Source organism: Malurus melanocephalus, unplaced genomic scaffold, assembly GCF_030028575.1.
Source record: "Malurus melanocephalus ecotype Western Australia unplaced genomic scaffold, MMel_1.1 scaffold_333, whole genome shotgun sequence".
Lineage (NCBI taxonomy): Eukaryota > Metazoa > Chordata > Aves > Passeriformes > Maluridae > Malurus > Malurus melanocephalus.
Genome location: NW_026623565.1, coordinates 477,653 through 501,101, shown reverse-complemented (window position 1 = coordinate 501,101; position 23,449 = coordinate 477,653). Strand labels below are relative to the sequence as shown.

At 39.5% G+C, this 23,449-nt stretch overlaps 1 protein-coding gene across 8 annotated transcripts in view; it reads left to right on the top strand.

Annotated features, from left to right (window-relative positions):
• Positions 1-2,390: 2,390 nt before the first annotated feature.
• The window catches only part of LCORL (ligand dependent nuclear receptor corepressor like), an 82,767-nt gene continuing 61,708 nt past the window's right edge, over positions 2,391-23,449 (top strand). For 7 of the 8 annotated variants that reach the window (XM_057377918.1, XM_057377913.1, XM_057377919.1 and 4 more), the window contains exon 1: positions 2,391-2,594. In XM_057377918.1, coding sequence (XP_057233901.1) covers positions 2,447-2,594 — 148 coding nt within the window. In that variant the 5' untranslated portion in view covers positions 2,391-2,446. The remainder of the gene's footprint in view (positions 2,595-23,449) is intronic. The other variant, XM_057377915.1, reaches the window with a different exon arrangement.

The window sequence follows — 23,449 nt, the reverse complement described above, 5'->3', positions numbered from 1 at the left end:
TGCAAAATTAGAGGAGGGGTGTAATTCCTTTCTACCTTTCATATAATCAYGGAAACCTCAAAATAAAACTCTTCAGATGTGGAATATTTGTGTCCCTATGAAACTGATTCATGTCACATAAGCTCAGGGATTCAGTTAAACATCATTCATTTAAAATTCCTCTGTGTTGAATTCATTAAGCTCAATTAGCTGTTTTACAGAAGTGACAAAGTTTATTTTTATGAAATTTCTTTACAAAAAAAAAGAAAAAAAAAATGTGCCATCTGTTCCCAAAGCTTTGTTCATTCCAGTAGAAGCAAGCAATCCCTGAATGTGTCCTTCACCCGTAAAAAAAGAACATCTTTATGAAGTTCGGAAGGCAATATCAACCAGGTAAGGTTTGCAGTAGAAGCCAATGCACAACAGATTTTTTTTTCTAATCAATCTTATGGAAAAAAAAAAAAAAAAAAAAAAAAAAAAGAGAAATTTTTACATGAGGGCTACTATTAGTCTGAAACTGATACATTCTCTCCAAATCAGGTTACATTTTAGTTTTGTGTGAGTTTTGTGTCTTCTCTGAATTACCTCAGTTTTTGCCTTTTCTTTGAGACAAGACTSAAAATTTTTGTTGCTGTTTGGAAAGCCAGTATGAGACCCAAGGTACTTGTAACAGATCTAAGGTGAATAACGAGGCTGGTAAATTGCTGCTTTTTTGTTGCTGACTGTCATGCTGAAAAGTTAGACGAAGCAACAGGCTGCCTTTTCATCTGCACTTCCAGTCTYGCCATTCTCCTGGAATGCTCCACTAAAAGGTGGTAAGGGCTCCACTCCTACATAGSCTTGCTTCCAACAGATTACACAGATATGGAGAGGGATTAATTAGAGAGGAACATTTTGCCCTTCATTGTTCAAACTTGAAGCTCTTCYGCAGTTTTTACATGGTGTTGCTGCTGTTGACTCTGCTCATACTCTAGAACATGAAGACAATTGGGTATAGGTGGAATTATATGGTTCTTTCCAGCCTTGCTCCTTCAACCGATATAATGGAGTAAGGGGAGAAGCAATGATGCCTTGTCTTTTTAATGGGCTTATTAAAACCTGGGTTTTTTTACCACAACCTTCAAATAAGCACACAAAATGTAATTTCTTGCTGAAGTAACACTGTTAACAAAGACTTAGAGAAGGGGAGCATGAGGGAGGGGGGAGGCACTCAAAGCCCACCAGGATCTGAGAAAACTGCAATATCTAGATTTTTCTGTCTGGTGAATTAAAGACTGGTAATTGYTCTCATGCAAGGCATGGGGACTGATTGTCACATTAGACTGGTGAGGAGRGATATGTGTCTTGTGCTGGAGGCACAACACCAGGGTGACTGTGAAGAGGCGCACAACCGCCCGTCCAAGTGGTTGTCAAATGCTCCAGGTAATCCAATCTGACGTTTGTGTGTYAACTTTCTTGCAGTTACCTTAATCTGACTTTAGTTTGTAGGTTGATAGTAAGCCTTCTCAGGCGTGCTCCCAGATACTGAACTGAACTGATTTGGCTCCTAGTTTCCACACTAGTCTCTTCCAAAGGGGTGGTGGGAGMCAACGCTGTGTGACGCCAGTTCCCAGCAAACCTCTCTGTCCAGCTGTAATTGACCAGCACCTTCATAAAAATTGGACTGAAAGCAGAGCTGTAGAAAACTGCCGCGTGAACCGGGCAGCAGTTCAGAGAACTTTGAAAATCTCCATATAGAGTGAATCTGGCGAGCTGGTTCGGAAGGCACAGAGCCGTGTGACAGCCGCGTCCGTGCGGTGGTGGCAGGGACGGAGAGGGCTGGCGGCCCCGGGGGCAGATGTGGGCGAGGGGCTGGAAAAGGGRGCGAGGGCACCTGAGCCAGGAACCCGGCTCCAAGCAGCGCGCAGGGCAGACCGTGGGATGAAGGCGAGATCCGCGCCGCTTTCGAGGTGCTCTGAGAGCGGGGCTGTGAGGCGCGGGGCGCTGGAGCCGCTGACAGGGCCGGCTGTGCTGCCCACCAGGGGAGAAACCTCGGGGGCGGCGCCGCTCCCCTCCCTCAYGAACTACAGCTCCCGGCGTGCCTTGCTGCCGCCTGCCCTGGCCGGGCCGGAGCAGRTGGCGCGCTGCCCTGCGGGAGCTGTAGGCCGGGGGACATCGATGGGCAGCGGGGCAGTGGCGGGCGGAGAAAGGTTGTCGGTTGTCGGCCCGGTTCTCGGCCCGACCCGCGGTCTGTCGGGGAGAACCGGGGCCTGGGTAGGGCGAGCGGCGGGGCGGGGGCGCCGCGGGAAGCGGGGACGCGCGTCAGTCACCCCGCCAGGCGGCGCGCGCGCTCCCCGCGCCGGATGCTGAGGGGGGAAGGGGGGACGCGGGCGCGCGCTCAGCGAGGCAAAGGGGGGTGGGGGGGAGGGAGAGGAGCCGGGGGAGCGCGCGCTCGTATGTAAATGAGCGGGCGTGAGGTCAGAGGCAGATGGAAAAGGGAACAGAAGGAATGGCCGCCGCGGCTCCCGCTCCTCCTGCCGCCGCCTCCCAGTGTCGGAGCCCCCGCTGCACGGCGGAGCGCAGGGGAGTCCGCCGAGAACTCGACTCCTGGCGGCACCGGCTCATGCACTGTGTGGGTAAGAGAGGGGGCGGCAGCGGCGTGTCCCGGCTGCAGCGGGGGAACCGAGGGTCGGGGGACAGGGCGSCGAGCGGGGTCTGAGAGGGGGAACGGGCAGCGGGGTGGGCGAGGCTCTCCGAGCCCTGGTCTGTCTGGTGGGCGGAGGGGGGAAACGGGGGGATGGAGAAGCGGCTCCAGTGGCTTTCTTGGAGGGCGGGAGCGGAGACTGGGTCTGTAAGAGAGACCGAAGGTCCTAAGCCGCCTCCGGGCAACAGAGGGTGGGTGTTAAGGCTTAGGCTGGAGCCACTGGGTCCCTCCCGTCGCTGCCGACCAAGACCCTTGCTCGGCTCGGGTCCTTTTGTCTCGGCTGCTCGTCGTTCGCGCGGAGAGCGCCGGTGGCTGCCCCCCTCCTCTCCTCCTCCATCGCCAGTGCCTGGGGGGCGGAGGGGGGAAGGGAGTCCGCCTCTGTGTGTGTGTGTCTGTGTGTGCGTGTGCCTTTAAGAGGGAGCCGCTCCTGCACTGACGGTTGGGATTTGAAGTTTTCCCTCCCCCTGGAAGTTGTCATGGCGACGGCAGCTCTCCCCCCCCCGCCCCCGGGGCTGCCCCGGTGGCTCTCGTGCCGGGAGGTTCCCCGGGTCACGTGACTSCCCCGCGCGTGTCCGGCTGGCGGGGGCGCGCGGGCACCGGCGGCGTTCCCGCCTGGAGGAGCCCCGGGAGCGGGGCTGTTCTCACCGCGCTCCGCCCGGGCCCATGCAGCCTCCCCTCCCCTCCCCTCTCCTCCCCTCGCAGCCCCGGGCCCTGTCCCTGCAAGCGCTGGCATTCGGCACGTGTGCCGCCTCGGGGCGGCGAGCGCCTCGCTTGCGTTTTTTGTTTGTTTGTTTATTTGTTTGGGGGAGGTGGGGTGTGAACACTGATGCCAGGAACTGCTTATTTGTATTGTTTCAACAGACGTTTCCCTTCTTGGGGAAATAGAATCCTTGATCTTCAAGTAGCGTGTTAACAGTCAGTGCCGATCCTCTCCGATGGCTGAGCAGGGAAACAGATCTAGTGTGGCTGGCAGGGTGAGCCGCACTTCATTCAGTGTTTCTGCGTGCGCTTGAGACAAGAGCAAAGAAAGAAGTGAATGTCTGACAAGCTGGTACGCCTGTATTTGCAGGCAATTAGCACTGTCCGAGTGGATTTTTTTACATTTTTCAGTAACCCGTTATCTATTTCATAGGCACAAGCTCTTGATCTTGCTAWGTTTCCCCAGTAAGACTTGTAAACACCTGTTATAACACCTGTGTATATGCAAACATAYCTACGTATGCTTGCATTGGCTTTTTAGTCTTCCAAGTTATAGTATTGTTTAGAAAACAGTGTTTATGTATTTCTGTACACTACTATGCTATATATCACTAAAAACATAGTTCAATTACAATATAGAGGAGAGACAGTTCAATTGCACAGGTGCTGTGATAGGCTATTAAATCTAAGGATGGATCTCTCASAAATTGCACATTCTGTGGTTGCCTGTTACTTAATGTATTTCTCTTAATGTAAACTAAAATCCTAAAGGTCTACTTGACAATGGATGACTGAAGGGACATTGGGGTGGTAATTGTATACTGCCAGATGTGTTTGGGAAACGGTTGCAACCCACACTGTGGAGGAGCTCAAACAGATACCATAGGTTGAGTCCTCTGATGGGCAAATCTGCTGGGTTTAGGGAACTTCTTCAGAGTTGCCTTTTGGGTTGCCCTTTCACTGAGAATTGCACAGTGCAAAAGTGTCACATAATTACTTACATTTTACACTGATTGCACTATGATGGTGCTTCGCATTCAGCTTTCTCTTACTTGGAAGRAAATTTATTTAGGGTATGATTTCTTTGTATGTTCGCAATGTAAAATTCTGTTAATAGAAAGGAGCCCTGAAAATAGCAGCAACTTCTAAGGAGAAAGGTTATGGTTTAATAGTTAGTCAAGAGCTATCTCGGTTAAGAACTGTTACCTGGYATGGCTGTTGAGCAGCCCTTATCAGAGAGAGAGTGTAAACAAAGTGGCAAGAAAGTGAGTAGTCAGGATAATGGGGGTAGAGTACGCTGAGCAGGTTTGGGCTGGGTTTTTTGTGGGTTTTTTTTTCCCCTCCTTTGACATTCTATTGCATTAAGTTCTGTAAAATAACCTCCTACAATAGTACAATAGCTCAAAATAACTTCTAAAGTAAAAATGGTTCATTGTTCTCACTTGCCCAAGTATTCCTAAGGATTTGAAGAGTCTAACAAAATTAATATAACTGGAAGGTCTGAACAGTGGCTGGGTTGATTGTGGCTGAAATTGCACCATGGTGGAGAAAGGAGTGGTGTGTATGATTCATTTGGCACAACTTACTTTTTCTTTTTCCACTCTTCTTGAGAATCATATGTTTGTAGTAAAGTGAGAAAAACAATGTGATGAGGCAGTAGTCCCCCAATTCTTGAACTAGCTTACTGTCAATCCTAATAAAAAAACCCCCGCCACTGCCAACAGATTATTCTACCCTTAAAATTCTTCAAAATTTAAAGCWAATATTTAAAGGTGATATGGTTCTGTGGACTACCATTTGTGAAGCATTATGTTCAGAGAGCAGAGTAAGAAAATACAGACTCCTATAACAATGTCATAATGTTTCTGCTTAACTTTTTAGATGAACAATTTTATTTTTATGTCTTKTGTCATTTACTGTATTGATACTAAATTTGATATTGTCATTTCTGTAGTATAATCAATTGAGCACTTTGAAATCCTTTATCTGACAAGGATCCCGCATCTACTTTCTTTATGGAAGTGGTAAATGGAGAAGGATTTGCAGGAATACCTGCAAGTGAAAATTCTTGAGGCTCCCAGTGGGCATTGTTCATATTTACAGCAGTGAGGCTGAAATAGTATTCAGTGGAGGGCTAATGATGGTTAGGGACCTCAACTWGAAGGGCTCAGTTGCTGAATGGTTTGTCTGTCAAAACCTTGTTGCAGACTTGAGTCTAAAGCCCATATATATAAAAGCTTGAATTTCATCAGCCTAATATGTTAATTTGTGACCTGCAGAATATGATCTAGTCATGTCAAAATGTTCAGACACCTAAAGAATTTGAAAAGAAAAACAGTGATAAAATTTCACAGACATTACTGRAAATTTGTTTGTTTGGTATCTAAACATGCTTGTAGGTACAAAAGACTCCATGTGGTAAATGAATGGAATACATTAACAAAAATATGAAATATGTGTTCAGTACAAAATGTCTGTTCAACTGGAAATCTTTGTGTGTGTTATGTTGAGCACTAACACTCCTAAGATGCTTAGACTTGTTCTTATTGGATGTTCCAAACTCTTGCATGACTTGATCAGAGTTCAAAATTAGATGCTCTTCAAAGGCACCTGGTAATCTCAGTTCTGTTGGTGTCCTTACAGCTGCATAGTATGTGCTAACAAGTACTGTGCACAGCAGTGCTCACTAATATGTATTGTCTTAAGTGCAATCTTTGTGGCATAACTAACACAAAATACTCTAATTCTAAATTCAGAAAACTTAGAGTTGAAGTACCTAACTTAGCCAGTAATTGAGTTCCTTGGTGGTTTAAATTGCAAGGTATTTTATAGAGGTGAGTATTAGAAGAGTTAAAAATTGTTCTCTGTTGCTCTTTGATTAAAACTTTGTGATGTGACTTGATTAATTCTATTCCATTGGATTAAGAGGCTTTGGCAATATGGAGCTGTAAGTCTAGCTTTGTGATCAGCTTTAAGAAACAGGACTTTGCTGTTTTTTTCATGCAGTAATTGATCCTACTCCCCAATTTCATTTGAACTTCATAGGTAGAGTGTTGGCAAATACTTTCAGTTCCCATTACTTTTCATAAATAGGCACAGAGGGGAGACAGAGGAATTGCGGGGATACAAGAAAGCTTCAGGCACCAGGTTGGGCTTTTTGCTATTTTATCACAATAGCCCGTGGATGAGGTTTGGARCAGTAACATGAGGCTTTTTAATGGAAAGTGCCAGGTAATTCCAATCATGGATGTTGGAATCTTGCTAGGACCCTGTAGTGTGTTGTGAAAATATAAGAGTGTCTGAGTAAAACTTCTATTTTCAGTGAAAGATTAAAATATTATTGCCACTTTTTCTAAAAAAAAATATATTGCTACTTTAGGAAGGGCAGAAGTTTTACTGTTCCTCTGCTGCAGCTCAAGGGCACACTTTTAACAGGAAATAGCCTTGGTATTGCTTTCTTATGAAAGCCGACATTTGATCAAAGTGAAAATTCTTTTTTTTTTATGCTTGTGAAATCTAGCATACAAATACTCCTTTACTCTTCTAACATTCTTTCAGACTTCTTTTCTTCAAAACTAGGATCCATTAGTGCTTCTAACTCTGTTTTGATACGTCAAGACTTTCAATTTTTGTTTCAGTATTTGAACTTCTGCTCCAGCGTACTATTTTTGAACAAGCTGTCTCAAAAGTGCACTTTGCAAGAAAAGGAATTTACTCCAAAATGAAAGACTTACAGCAGCTTCCTTTGGTGGTATCCCCACACTTACAACACTCCTGCATTAAATCCTCCTATCCTTATTCCCACAATATGCAGCAGTGTTCTTACTTTCCATATGCAGTAAGTACTTTGCAGCAGCCTAGTGTCACTTTTTTTTTTTGTAATTCTGCCAACAGTTGCAGGTGATTTTCTATAGTTGCYATAGTAGTAGTGGGAGAACCAGTTATTTTACTACATGTGTGTAAGGTACTTGTGTATCTACTAATGATTCTTATGGCGGCTCAGTATTCTGTTATGTGTTAGGTCGCTAACAGACTGCATGCAATAATGACTTCAGTATGATACCTGCTTTGAATGCTTGCTTCCTTGGCACTCCAACATCTTTTAGCAGCCAACAAGCCTGCTATGGCCATAGTGCCATCATCCCAATATGATGGGCAGTAATACTTGCGTTAAGTGTTCCTGTGGATCTGTTGTGCTTTGAGGTGTGATGTGAAACCCTTGGAGTGATTCCAGTGTGAAGCAATTCAAGGAAGTAATCTCAGAGTTGCTGCGAATGTGGGAAGAACAGGACTTAAATCTCGATCAGAATCACAGCACAAGTTCACGGGCAGTTTTTGATGTAATGAGGGAAGATGATCTCATGTAAGGGAATAGCTCAAACTAATATTACAGAGTCAAGTGTGCAAGTTGGCATTAGCATTGAACACTAACTGTGAACCACAGTTTAAGAATGCAATAGAGTGCCATTTTGCATTGTCAAGTCCCCTGGAACTGTTACCAGAATGGAGAAATTGCAATTCTGACTGCATGTTTATACCTCTTGGATGCTTGCATAAACACTCACAGGGTCATTGTCTGGTCTGCTTTAACTTAGTAGCTGGTCAACTGGCTGTTGAGGAGTTGGGGGTTTGCAAAAATAAATAAAAATCTGGTGGATGCTGCTGCTAGCACAAGGATAGGGATGAGCCTTTGTAACAGAAGCAGCATGGGTAATAACAGAAAGGAATCCCTCAATTGGTTTAGCTGACAGGAATGGAGCACAGTCTTAAATGTACCATCGCAATTTCCCCTGAACAAAACAGGTTAACAAAAGAGGAAAAAATGGTCAGTGTGTGTATATATAGATATGCCACTGGAAATTGCTGCGATGTATATATTGCATTAGTTGTCTTTAGATTGAAGTAAGAGAAAACACATGGGGTTTGTTTTGCTTGTGTTGGAGTATCTTTGTTTCAAATATGTAGTCTTTGTTTCAACTATGTAGTGTTAAATCAGCTTCTTTTCCATATCCTCTCACAATCAACTCATCAGCTTTTCTCTCAGAAAGAAACAATTGCCCACTGCTGTCATTATGTGTTTTTGAAGGGCTATCTTATGATTGAGRGAAATTTCTATGTGGTGAAAACAGCACAAGAAAAGTTACATTAATGACACCCAGAGACTCAGTTGAAAAGGCAGAGGGAGGAAGTTCTGTGTGTTTAGCAGTAGATGCAGTACTAGTTCACTGATCCCTTATGAACCTCCTGTAGGGCTTGTAAGGATCTATGCAGCATAATTTTTGTGAAAGACGAAACTACACCTGCTACACAGACTGATCCATGGATTGTGTGGGATAGAAGCAGCGCTTTGTTTGAATTCTTTGCACTTGGAACAGAAATGTGTTGCTGGGCATGCAAGTAGATACACATATCATCAGTAGTGTTGATAAAACCTGTGATTGTTTTTGGTGCTCCTATATGTGCGTACTGGTACAGTTCAATTTTTAAGTGTTCTAGGAACTACTGTAATCTTTGTCAGTGTTTCTAGGCATAGCTTGAACTTTCTTACTGTATGTTCTTATATGGTAGCTGTTTACTTTTTATRTGGCTGATGGAAAGCTGGAAAATTTAAACTCTGATAGTCTTTCTACATTGTAGGCACTGAGAATTTCCTAAGCTGGAACTTGTGTAAGCCAATTACCATGAAGTGCAAATAAAATCACTGCAACTCCCTCTCAGTTCTTCTCTTGATTTTGCATTCAGTAACTGTGTACTTTAATGCTTGAGGTTGGTAGCTTTCAGGGGATTTAGTTTTTTGTTCATGCATAACACAATTTTATTGTTTTTCTTTCTGAACTCACTGTACCTACCATCATGATTTATTGTTGCMTGGTATGAGCATTCATTTGTTAAACAGTTCAACAAACTAGACTATAAAACTAATCTAGCTTAACTAACCTAGAAAACAGGAGAGGAAACGTGGCAAGAGGAAGAAGTGGAAAGAAAAGGTCAGGTCTAGTTTAACTTGGATCTATTTTCTAATCAGGTTTACTACGTACCTGTTCTTCCCCCTGAGGCAAGAGTAAGTAGCTTTACTGAGGAGAGCAAGGCTTCTGATTTTTAGCAACTGCTTATTTTAGCAACAGTTTTTTGTGGGTTTGAAGTGAGCTGGAAACKAAGTTGGCTGTAGAGTGTCCTAACCAACAAAACCATTGATGAGAGAGAATACAGTACCAGTAACAATAAGGTCTTTCCACTTTTTCTCCTTTTGTAGTGTAACTTGTCTGGTGTAACAGTGAGCTGCCCTTCTGTTTGGTCTAGGATGCCTACTGTTAGTTTTTTTGTCGTTGGTCTGGGTTGGTGCTTTGTCAATTGACTCTCCTGAACTGTCTTGCTATATAAGGGAAATAAYAATAGGAATGTGTTATGCTGATCARTTTATCAGATCAGTCTATATTTTTGAGGAGCTGTATTCCAGCTACTGGCWAATAGCCAGGGCTTGTASTGCCTACAGCTAAAATGGGAAAAATAAGTATCTCTTTCCCTTTTCCACCCTTGCCTTTTTTATTTTTCAGCTGYATTATATGGGTGTTTTGAGTAGATAGTTACAATGGATCCCTTCTTCTTAAATATGACTCAAGTATCAGGGCTTCAAACAAAGTTGTTATTCTAACCTTTAGAGTTCAGTGYGTTTATGCAAAGTGTAGAAGTCAGGCAGAGCTTTATAGACTTCACTAACTTAAAATTCTTTGTCCAGGTAGAACCACTGTCTTTCATGTTATTCTTGAACCTTGCTCTCTTCGATGTGCTTGGTGGGAACTTTGATAAGATAGGTTGAAACATTAATAGAGSTTGGAACAGCACTGAATTGGTGTGATTCATATGTCTAGTATCAAACTCCTGAAAAGTGAGATGAACATTATAAATTTAAGTACCCTACATTAGGAAAAAACCCACAGAACTAGAAAGCAAATACAAACTCTTTGGGGGGTTTAAAGTTGTTATGTGATACAACTCTTCTTTTTTCACTACTAATCTACCACTTCATCCTTCSTTTCACTAAGGATACTAAGAAGTCAGGGAGAAGGAAAGGAAGAGTAGGGAAGATGGATGGTAGTGGCTCATCTGTTTGAATGTGTAAAGGCACGAAAGATGTATTGCAAAGAGGAGAGGACACAGAATCTGCAGAAATGCATTGAGCTGTGGAGGCTGAATTCCTTTTTATGGGGTGTGGTCAGCAGCATGTCACTTTGCAGATCAAAGAGCCACGTGTCAGGGTTTTTTTTTTTGTTTCCACTTCTGGCACGGTCCAGGTTCTTGTGTAGTACCTTGAGAAGCTGGATTAACCCCTTCTTAGATAAACTTCCTATTCTTGGCAAAATTATTTTAGTGTCTTGGCTACTGCTTTTGTGTTTGATTCTCAACCATCCAGGTTTGTATCTCCACAGCAGCATGTACTGTATTGCAGAAGTGAGAGTTRGGTAAATGTCACTTAATGTGATTTTTTTTTTTAATATTTTTTTAAGTTTGTTGGTAAATGAAAGCTCACTGAATTTGTGACCTCTTTAACTATGTTCCTCGCTTTCAGTTTTTGTATAACTTTGTAGAGTCCTGATATCCAATTATGAGACATCYTAGCTTTGGTGGCACCTGGGGATTGATTACTCATGTTCAAAGTGCTGTTCAGTGGAAAAAATTACTGGTTTTCAGTGTGTTTTATTGTAAAATGTTGCTAATTTMTTTTAAAAATGCTTAATTTTCAAGCCATAAGTATTTATCTTCCTCCTTTCACAGTTCCCAGCTTCTTCAAATTATCTTAATTAAAGGCTAGTTAGTGTTACATGTGAATAATWGTTCTCACTGTTACAATTCCACTGCTTTATAAACCAGCTTTAGTGCATTTCTAGCCTCCTGGTCCACSAATAAGAAGTTTTATTTTCCATTCTAAAAGCACAGCACCATTTAGTAATGCCAGATTAAAATACTACTGGTGTAAAACTGCCGGACATCTTTTGATTAACAGTGAATTGGTATTGCTGCCATATATAATGTAGATTACAGAAGACTGCTTTAAAGGAGCCCTGCTTGTGATTGCAGCTGGCAGTTYGGCTCTCAGAACACAGAGTGTGCCACAGCAAGGCCCAGCTAAATACGAAGATCTGACTTTACCTAAGTGTAGCTATTAAGCCCCCTAATCTGAAAATGGGGGAGGATTATCAAATGGCTACTGTTTTGTGACCTTAGTTCAGATGTAGGTCATTCTGGTGTTAGCTACTGATGAGGGGGAAGAAAAATAGAATCTGCTTGAGTTTTATTGCTGCCTTAAACTGTTCTSTGTATGGGCTTCAGTGCTAGCTGTGACAAACTCTTTCAAAAGTTTGCTGTGCTATCAGCTAAATAATGCAGKGATTGTGGAGTTACCTGTGATTCTGGTACATACTCTTTCAATTTTCTTATTCCTCCTGTCTCTGTTCTTCTCTCCATCTGTCAACGTTCATGAGCAGTTTTTAAGTGACTAGATCTTGAAAGTGGTACAGTACAATGCCTGTTGGGGAAATATGGTGTATAAACTCACTTCTGCCATTTTGAAAGGTGTCCCTACCCACAGCAAGGGGCTAGAACTAGAGGACTTTATGGTCCCTTCCAAACCAAGCAATTCTATGATCCCTATTTGCTTGGGAATTTTTGCCACCTGTTGTGTGTTCTATTCTGTGATGACTTCTGAGATCAGAGATCTTCCTGTAATATTTAGAGTTTCAAAGCTCTCCTGACTGAAGTCTTGCCACACCTCTTTCTCTTGATGCCTATACCTGAGGAATTGTTCAGTTATAGTTGTCCTGTTATCTACCAGGAAATTAGATCCTTTGGTCAAAGTAATTTCAACTGTGTAGCTCTTACTGGATTCTTTACTTGTTTACAGGTGTGTTCCTGCACATCATTTAATTAGATGTGAAATGAAATTGTAATGTATTTGTTTATCTTTGAAGCCTACGTCATACCCTCTCTTGATTCAATGAGTCAGATCTTCAGGTGTACTTGGATGCTTCTTTTAATTGTTAGTTAAATGTATTTAGCAAGGTAAAACTTACTCTTAAGGAATTTGTCTTCTCTAAGCTGAACCATCTCCTTAAGAAATACTTGTTCTTGTCTTCCTCTTTTTTTGCCAGTTCTGTGCCTATTTTACATGCACAATTCCCCTCAAGCTTGACGAAGTTTTGTCTTGAGATGCAAATTAGTGTTTAAATTGCTTAAACCATGACAATATATCTGTCATGACTCTGACTGATGTGTATGCCATAAGCACTTAAAACCAGTCTGATGTAGTGATGTCCAAAATCCATGTCACCAGGCCCTCACAGCTATCTAAGGACATCAGAAAYGTGAGGTGGTTCTTGATTTTTGGCCTTCCTCTTTTTTCTTAGGTGTCTTACTATAGTTAGTTTTAATCCCTTACTACTTTTTAAATGGCAACAGCAAACTCTCCCTCAAACTGATACTGGCCTTCGTTTCAAAATGCCAGATGTTTTACCTTCTCAAAAAGAATTTCTTCAACAAGGCCATCAGACTGGTTAGGATATATTGGAAAGTACTTTTRTTTCCCATCTGCATCCACATCAAAGTCTACTGACTCTTGAGCAAATGGTTTCTACCCAGTGAAATAGGATTTAACAAAAAATGGTCCATTGGGAGCTTGTGGTGTTCATTCTTATCTTGAAATGCTGGAACTTTCCAGAGAGCTTTGAGCTTAGTGCTGATGTGAYAAACTACATTTCACATCAAGATCAACTTTTGTACACAGCCCTCAGAAGCAATGGTAGATTACTCAAGTCCTGGATACTTAGTACCTCRCTATGTCACTTGCACAGAGCAGAGTGTTGTCTTAAAGCTAGWGTTTCTCAGCCAAGCATCAGCGTTTCACTGGAGAATTGACATTAGAGATAAACTGCTTAGTAAATCCTAAAATACCAGAGTTTTTGAGGAAGCATTTGTCTGTAAATCAGTAGTGTCTAAATTACTGTTGCCTTCTCTGGCAAGCATTCTTTGTCCCACAAAYCTTCAAAGAGTGAATTGAAAATATAATATATCATGGATTTCTTATTTAGGTAGTCAATGCTTTTTGCAGTTACACTGCAGGAGAAAAAGCTGTGAGATAAACACACTGTAATGTGGCCTGAGGAAACTTACATGATAAATTTAGGTWATTGAAGTCTGTGACATTACTTGCTGCATGTCTGTTAATTAGTRACTTTAAGAGTACTTTTCCAGTGCTTCAGGAAGGGGTTTTGCTGGCCTTTATAAGGCCTTTACTCCAGGTTGTCACATATGGTAGTAGTTTGACGGCTGCTACTTGTTATAACTTGAAGTAATTTCTGGCTCTTTCATATTTTTTGAGGAGATCCTGACATCTTCTTGTACTGAGGAATTGAATCGCTTGCTTTGTCTGCCCCTTTTAGCCACCAGCATCATAAAATAAGAAGAGCCAAAACAGCCTCTTCTAGTGTTGTTTGTGAGAGTAGTCACTTGATAGTGGTTCGGAGGTATATTCGAAAAGCCGTTAATGCTCCTTTGCTCTGTGCAGTGCTGCTCTTCTCCACCTGCCCTTAACTGACCCGATTAAGTGGCATTAAGGGTAGTTGCAAACTGTGTACCCAACAGCTTCGTCAGTTCAACATCTAAGTGGCAATCAGGCATTTTCTCCTCTTTCATTCTCAATCTTTCTGATAGGTAATTAATGTTGTTTTGCTCTTTGTGTGAGAGATGTGAGTGTTCTTGACCTATGAGACTAAGAAATTTAGTATCAGATAACTGACTTTATARGAAGTTTTCCAGAATGCTGGAACTTGAGATTTATCTGGTTCCTGCAGAAGTTTCCCTCTTGCTGGAAATGCGGACTGTAATCACACCTTTCTTTTGAGAAATCCTATTCATGTATTCTTGACTTTGCAGTTCACTTGGCTTCCCTGTGTGGTTGCAGTTGTCTTTCCAAGTTGTTTCTTCAAGAGGGAAGAGTATCCTACTCAWAGATCAGCTCAAAGCACTGAAGTTTCCTGTTTTGTCTTGCTTGAAACTTGTGAGAAACAGTGGGGTATTGCTGTCTTGGATCAAAGAAACTCACTAAACTGWGAATGAACTAATGAACTCTGGTAAAGATTGTACCTCTTGTGTTTATTTTATAATTTACAGTTCTTATCAAGGGAAAAAAAGAACCCCAAAACAACTGATTCAAATACTTCTTTTTTAATTTTTTTTAGCAGCTTGCTCTTAGTGCAGAATTTGTGATGGGTTGTTTTTAAGGCGTAAACCAGGGACATTAACTTTTTTCCTTTTTTGCACAGTATAAAGTGAAAAGGTATCTCTTTKTTCTTAAAGCAGACTAACAAATTTAGAAGTGAAGATCACTGTCTATGGAAATAATGAATGTTTGCTTTGCTGAGGAAGAGACAGTGCTGGAATAGAGAAGGAACAGAGTGTTTCTAAGACAGGATAGCTACTGTTTAAACCCATCTGCATTGTGTAAGAGCTCTTGTCTGTTCCCCACATGATTCAAGTATTCAGAATTTTGCCAGTGGGTACTTTAAAAATGTATCTGGTTTCCCTTTGTGGTGTTCTACTCCCTGCTCCCCAACTTAGTTTGGACAGTTGTTAGTAATGTGAGTTTTATAGAGTCTAATCAGCAATTCAATACATAACTGTTTCAAAAATCTCTGAATAAATTCTCAGATCTAGTGTGTAGTTGGATTTGAGTGCTATATGAATTGTGTTCCATTGCAGATGAATTCAAGTCCCACACTTTGAAGATTACCATTTTGTCATTTATCTTTTGCCATTTAATGATTGGGAGGAAGCTTACCAAAAGTTTTTGCAGATTCATGCTAATTGTTTTTAAAATGCCAGAGCAAAAAAAAAAAACACCACCCAAACACACCCGCTTAATCTTTGAATTGTGTTAAATACTCAAAGCAAATCCCAGAGACATTTTTTCTGTTCTCTTATATGTGGCACCTTTTATCTGATGAAAATACCTAATGTGAAGCTAAAATTTGTGTTTAAAGTCTTTGTTTCTGTATTTCTGCTTTTCTAATATCCAGGGGGAAATGAAAGGATTCAGCCTTCTTAATCAGAAGTAAAACAATTGGAAACCTGTGTCTATTCATTTCAGTATATTCTGCAAGTTCAACAGATGTTGACTTAAACAATGCAGATTCCAGGCTGGTTGTCCATGACCTGTAAGCTGGGATACACTGCCTACCTGCCTTGAGCAATGTCATCTTTCCTTTTATGCACTGAGGATGTTTAAGAACTGGTTTGAAATMACGGTTTACCTGAGTTCTTTCAATCTAACTGGAGCATCTGAGGCACTTGTGATTTTAAAATGGAGCACCAAAAAATTTTTTTTAGAGAAGTAGGCATAGTTTAAAAGTTTCATTTAAAGTGAAGGTTTTMATTAGATRYAAGTGTGTTTCTTGTTAACATGTTGCTAGCTCTAAATTTTRTCTAATTTGACAAGACAAATTTTGGCTTGATTCAAAAATGATGGCTTTGAGAGGGGCTTAGGGGAAGGGGTTTTTTTGGATTAGTTTTTTAAAACTAGGTATTCATAAAAATCAGCTGTAAATTAAAGGTGAAAATATATGGCATAGGTATTATACAATGCAGAAAAGTGAACTTAAGACAAATTAAAGAAATTAACTACTATTAAAAAGGTATGTTCCACTCATTTTATGCTAACATTTTGGTATTTCTAGGATTATTAAATTTTTTTAATAACTTGTTTTCAGCAGTTGTGTTAAGGATACGTTTGAAAATAAATATTTTTAAGAATGCAACASTAAGATTTATAGAGTTGATAGTTCACTTACTGTGTTATAATTTGATATCTTGATACAAGATGCCTTTTCTTCTGGAGCTTCAGCAGGTAAGAGAAGTGTAGAATTCACTGCAGTCTAGTTGTAGGATTTCAGTCAATTTCAAACTTTTTACTTTAAATAATAGAAACCAATAAATAGTTTCTGAATAACAAATAGTTTCTGAATAGGAGGAAAATGGATCTGCTGGGAGATAAGAATGACTTCTCCGGTTCATAATTTCAAAACTGTTTGTGGGGAATAGACAGGTTGTTTAAATGACACAGAAATTATAATTGAAAAGAAACCTGAAAATTCCCTTGAAACTGATTCTCTTCTGAAATTCCTCTTYCTTGTAAGACTTAGTGTCAGGAATCAGTTTCATGGAATGCTCTGAAGGCTTGTAACTTCATTAAYTTGCAGTAAACAGATAGTGTAGTATAGAATCCTAAGGCTCAGTTTCTCAAAAGCCCGTCAGGCTAGTAATGTTTTGATTTTTGTTTAGTGAACTGGTGTTTTCTGATGAGTATTTTTTTTCTTAGCTTTTGATACTGATAGTTCAGAAAGTGAGCGAGATCTGTTTATTTGTTACTTGCCTCCTAGACTTTCTCCCAGATGCTGGTTAGATGTGTGGTACCGCACAGTACTGAAACAATGGGACCTATTTATTGTTACAGACTCATTGTGGACTTGACTTTTCTGTGGTTTAGTGAGTGAACATCTGACTAGACCTTCATGGAGGAAAGAAGAATTTGTCTAACAGTTCTAAACTTGTTAGGTAAAAYAGCCACACTTTTTATTCCTCTTGTAAGTCTTAAAATGATGATAAAGAAACAATCATATGCTTTAGGCACATGGTTTTCTGAAAGTGACAGTTGTTTCTGTGTTTTACACTTGGGCATTATTCTGCTCATGTTGTAAAACACAATGATATCTAATGAGAAAGTCGTGAGYATTTTTCCAAGCTTGATGTTATTGTATTTTACAGTGACTTCCTCCCTCTGAATTTCCTTCTCTAAGAATACAAGCTAAAARCTGGTCAAATTATTGCAAGGTCTGTTCACTATAACAGTTGGTATCTATCTAGCTCTGATGTAGAGTCTTGGAAAAAGATAGGTAGTAGGATAAGCTTCAGAGTCTGAAGAACACCAGCATTCAAATCAATTCCATATTCAAATGTCCCAGTGCAGCAGCTGGGATTAGATCACTGTTCAAAAAGAGTTTTTAGTGAGAAAAGAAATGAAGTTTTARTAACTGTCACTTGGAAGCCTTTTCTTCTCTCCCTATCCACAGAGCAGCATAGTCACTTCTGAAGTGTCTTCCTTACTCCTTTTAAATGATAAATAATGCAAGTCTCCCTCTTTAGTAGTCTCTGGCTACTAAATTAGAAATTAAATGTACTTTGAATTTTGGCAGTGTCTGGGAGGTACAGTAAAAGGTGTCATGTCCTGTTTACAAGTCTGCAAGGATACATTGGCATAGATTACTTTGGAGAATGGAGATGCTTCCTTTTTACTGAACCTTATTTTTCTTGCTGAGATTTATAAATACCCGAGCTCAGATTTGATGCTAATTGTAGTCTTTATTTAATCTACAAAAACTTCTCCCTCCCACCCCCATTTGCTGCTGCCCTTTTCTCTAAAATTGTGAACAATTGGGGGGCAGGCACRACATTTCCTCTTTTTGTTCTGCCTCTGAGGTATGGCCAATGTAAGTCTCCCTCTTTGTAGTCCACTTAATGCTTGTAACTGCTTCATGTTATAGCTAGTTCTTTTGATGTACATAATATTTTTCTGAAACKATATTTCATCACTGTCTTTATCCTCACAATGAAACACTGCTCAGAGGGTTGAAACCAAGGATTTTTGTCCTATGTGAAAAGTAAGCAGTTAGAGCTGAAAGTGGTCCGTAGTCTGATTTCAAGTTTTGGTCACCCTGTCTTGTTGGCAGCAGCAGTGTCCTCAGCTGCATTAGTTCTTGGAGTCAGGATTTGCAGAGAAGGAAAAGCATMATTTTAGCTATGGTTTGGAATTTGTATTGGAGTCTAAATAGAGGATTTCCTCCCTTTCATTTTGGAATCTCTGGTATGTTGGTTCCTGTTTGCTCAGGGAACTGAATCAATATGGTAAAGAAAATGAGTGTTTTAAGTTAAATGTTTAGAACTTTCTATTAGAAGAAAACTTCTAGTGTTGTAAACAAGAAATGGATTCAAGCTAGRCAATGTATTCAACAGAAGCCCCCTTCTTGTTCTATTCCTATGCAAAATCTGTCCTAAATTAAGTCTCAAGAATTTTTCTGCAAGAAAAATAGCCTGCATTTTACCTGGTAATCTGGCCAACACTTTACCAAATAATGGCTTTTAAGAATAGATATTCTGTAGTAACCTTACAAACAGGAAAAATATTTGAATGAAGATCAATTAATTTTTTGCTTTTTCTKTCATGCCATGTCTTGAATATTCTAACAAGTTACTTTATTGTTTTTCTCTTGACATTTGTATAAATGGCAAAAAATGTTTTCGTGTTTGATTATTGGTTGTGTGTTTATATTTTTGGGGTTTTTTTCAGGTTGGTTTTTTTTTGACTCAGTGTTTCAGTTGTTTCATACCATAGTCAATCCTTTCCAGATTGTTGTAGTAGTAGATTTAAAAAGAAACCAAAACAAGCCACCATCAACAACAAAAACCCTGTGACTTTGAGATTTATGTCAATATATAAGCAAGACTAAAATTATTAATCCGTCTGTGGCTGGGGGGGGGGCAGTGGGCAAAGAGGACAGCTGCTGACCTGTGGAAGGAAGGGAAAGGCAAAAGAAACAGCCACAGATGTTAATGCTTAATTTAAATTTCTCTGCTAAACCCAGTGYTCCACTCTTATAAATATTAAAATAACTGTCTTCTCTACAGAGAAGTATTCTCCTTTAACAAATTATRAGGGAGCTGCTGCATAATCCTAATGGTGGGATAAAGGTAAATAGGTATAATTAAAAAAATAGATGTAATTCTTTTATGTTTTTTCCARATTTTTAATTAGTGCTACACAAAGCTCATAAAATGTTTTTAAATAATTGAGAGTGGCCTGATATATCAAAGGAACTTGGTGATGGCTGAGTATTAAACACATATTCTTAAGGGGGTTGAGTTTCTGAGTTTCTGATGTAATTAATTTTATTCTCYTGTCAGTTGGAGACAAAAGAAACAATGCACGTGTTTGGAGTAGATAACCATTTTTCAGGTAAACCTGTTCCCTTCTGTAGTGCCAAATAATGGTGGACAACAGAATGCAAGCAGTACCTGGAAGATATAAGTGATACTTCAGAAGGCTGTAAYTTAATATGATTTGAAACTAAAAGATGACTGAACATGAGCTCCAGGTCCCTTTCCTGTGAAAGATATAACTTGTAGGAAAGGCAGATGACTTTTTCATTTTTAAGTAAACCAAACCAAAATAACACTTCCTACTTTTGCACATGTATTAATGATAAATAATATAATCATAACTTATCAATAAATATTGAGGCACTATTGAGAGAGAATTTGAAGAAAAACAAAAGTTTTTCTTTCAGGGAAACTGTAACTGGTGCTTTGTCTTCCTGGGGTACTTTAAAAAAAATAAGGCAGTTTTTTACGAAAACTAATAAAGCTGAATTCTGTCTGTGGTATGATTSTTTTAATCCAAGGTAGCTGTCTTAGTAATGCAAACCACAAAACTTCCTCCCTRTATACTCCTGTATTGGGCCAAGCTAAATAAGGCAGTCATGAAAACGTACAGAATGGGGAGAAGGAGAAGTGGAGTTATTTTATTTAGATACAGTACTTTTTTGAATACATGCTGTTTTCAAAAGCAATCACTTTTCAGGTGAGTGAAAGAGGGCAAAGTTACAAAGGGAGTGAGGGGAAATCTTAAGCCATTGTTCTTGTGGTTATGTCAGTGAGTTTTAGCTTAGAACTGCTTGTTTGTGTGGCATGAAGCTAATGCTGCTTAAAAGTGTGGGGTGAAGGGGGCAGGTAATGGAGAAGATTGGCCTGTTGGTTGGATCATAAACCAGTGTGCAAGATCTGTCTTTCAATCCTTACTCATCCATAATTTCTTTTCAATGTSATTTTAGTTTCTGAGACCCCTCATACAAGTTAATAGTCCTCATTGATCAAGAAATACGACTCAAAATAAAAGTTGTGTAACTTCAGAATCAGAATAGAATTTATATGACAACTAAATAAGTGTTCAGAGGCAAATGCCGAAACAGGAATTGAACTCTTGAGTTTTTGTCAAGTCTGTTTAACAACTGGGTAAAGCAACAGCTAGTTGGCTAGTTAGCTAACTAGTTAGCTAGTAGCTGCTACCACACCAAAAAATAAAAAGGTAATTTCATTTTAATGCTGTGTCTGGCACTACAGTGCTCAAGCTCATTAAATGTAATCTTATTCTTTGGATTTTCCTAATTAGATTTTAAAGATCATTTATTAAATTTTGCAATCTTTTAAGAATTGAAATCAGTCATTCTGAACTTACTTCCACATTAGTTTTGATTTTAAAAGCAGCATTAATGGACTAAATTCCACACTGCTTAGAATGTGCAATTTTTTTTCTACTTCAACTTTCAATTGTATTCTCTGCTAAGAATATTTATTTCAAAAAACTAGGAGGATACATGAATCTTCCTTGCTGATGCTTGTTACTTAACAGGATCTTAAATAGGAGTAGGAGTGAGGCCTGATCTCATGTAAGAGGCTAAATAACAAGTGTTCTGGACTTCAGTAAAAAAACTTGAACTACCATAGTTCAGATGTGGTCCTTGTTAAAATAARCCACAAAGTGAAGGGTGCTGGAAGTTAACTTTTGGGCAGATAGAAATTTTGAAGATTTCAACATACACTTCTGCTAACTTTCTTAGGTGGGTTAACAAAAACATGTTTTACAGAGCCTCAAGGTTCTTTTTTTCCTGCAATGCCTCCAGAAGCTGTAGCTAAAAGTTAGCTGGTTAAAGCTAAAAGTCTCATTTCATTGTAGTAAAAATATACATGCATGCCCTGTCCTTCAAAGCAGTGTGCAGCAGTCTTACCCTGTGCCTAGGGATATCCTGGAAAAGAAGAAAAGAAGCAAAACTTAATTTGCATGCACCCAGAACCTTCCAAATTCCTTAATACATAGTAAGAGAGGACAAYAGGATCTCATCTAGAGGGTAACTTTTAAGATGAAAAGTAGAGCAGTAACTGTGAATCAGATGAGCAATCTTCATAAGCATCTCCCTCTTTCATTTAAATTTTTTCTATTCCTGTAAGGAGCATTCATCTACTGTTTCTGGTATGCATCCAGAGGTAGAAATAAGAGTCTTTATGGCTTAGAAAAATACCAAACCAAAAGTTATTTAGAACTAGTTTTATCTTTGAGCAGATGAACTTATAAAAAGCTTTTACTTTCCTAAACTGGAAAAAGCTGCAGCAGATCAGAGGAGGGGAGAGCAAGTATAAGCAAAAGACTTTTTTAGGTGGCTTGTGAGGTGATTGGTGTGATGACAGTMTGCATTACAGTGTTTTTAATAGGATTTTCCTTCAATGTTGTTTGAGGTTTTTTCCTTACTTTAAACTCAGTGTCTAACAGCATGGCAGCTAGTTACATGGATTCTTAGTTATCCTGTTACAAGTGCCTACATATGCCCCTTGCATCAATTGTAATTATTGTAGTTTGTAAAAGTCTTGTGAGGCCCCTCTTGAGATTTAGTGTTGTTGTGTTCTAGTAAAACACAAGTAAAAGAAAGATCAAAAGTGCTTTGTTAATTTTTTTTTACTAAAAATGATTAAATTTTAGTAAAATATCCCAAATGCAGTAGGCTTAAAAAAAAAAAAAAAAAAAAAAAAAAAAAAAAAAAAAAAAAAAAAAAAAAAAAAAAAAAAAGCCCTGTAGCTAAAGCCCTAGAATTGGATTACTGCTTAAACAGCAAGGTGGAAAGGGGAAGAGGAAAAAGACTACTGAAGGAACAAAGAGTCAAAAGGTAAAGAAAATATATCTACTTTTACGAAACAGGCTTTGACCTGAAAAGGACATACAAATACAGGAGTTAATATGACCACATAGTCAAGAAATGAGTATGATGTAGAGTATACCAAACCTATCAAAAGCCTTTTAATACAACCTGTGCATATACTGCTGTTCCCTTTCCCACCTGTAGAGTAAGTACTTCTTCTATCTTCAGACCCACCAAGTGGTGCATTTGAAGGCAGTAGTCAAATGTCAGCTTCCATTTATTAGATATTTATTCTTTTTTTGGCTGTTCTAACGTATAGTCAGAGTCATTCAGAGTTTTTGAAAACCTACTGAGAGTCTCTGTTCACCTAGAGGATGTGGGGAGGGAAAGAGGAGATGAACAGTTTGACAGTATTGAATTCAACTCCAAGGCTAAAGTGACTATTTCCTCTTAGAAACATTAAGAAGATAAAGCTTTTGGAAAAACAATAGCCAAGGTATAGCAAAACCTGTCTGACCTCAATTTGTATAACTGTTCAATTACTACATCTGTCCAAAATTAACATAGACCAAGTTTGCACTACAATTTCTGTATATCTTCACCTTGTGATTTTCTCTAGGCTCCGTGCAACATAGAATGTTGATTTTCTTCCACAGTGACAGGGACCACATGGCTACTTAGGGGTTTCTGAATGGAAGAGGCTTCTATAATACGCAGCTSTGCTGCTGCTGCTGAGGAGTAGGATGAAGTTTTCTATTTGGTCATTAGGAAGAGTCCTCGTATATTCTTTGAGTACCTCTAAGTGTGTATAAGGTGCACAGTGTTGGAAGCTTCCCATGGAATGTATCCATTTAATTATTACTCTGTTTTTTTAATGACAAAGAATTTTACAGCTTGCACTGTTCATATGTGGCAGCTCTCTAATGTGTAGATAGGCCTTAAGATGTTTCAGACACTAAGTAGTTTACAGCGATAAAAYATTAGGGAAAACTCCATGATTTAAGTTTTGTGAGCCGCTGAAAGGTAGCTTATCTTTAAGAAGATTTTGAATAAAAGGTTGTGAAGACAGTTTAAAGACTTCCTTTGGATTTAGTAATCCTGTTTTAAATCTGAGTAAACTTGTAGAGACATTTAAAATAACATACTGGAATTAATTCACGAAGTATCATTTTATGAATCGCTCAGTAGTGGTAATTGCTCTTTATTTTGCAATTTCTTTGACTTTATAAAATAGTTAGTAGGGTAACCCAATAAAAACCTTGCCATAGACCCTTGACCCATATAAGATTTCTCTGGTTTA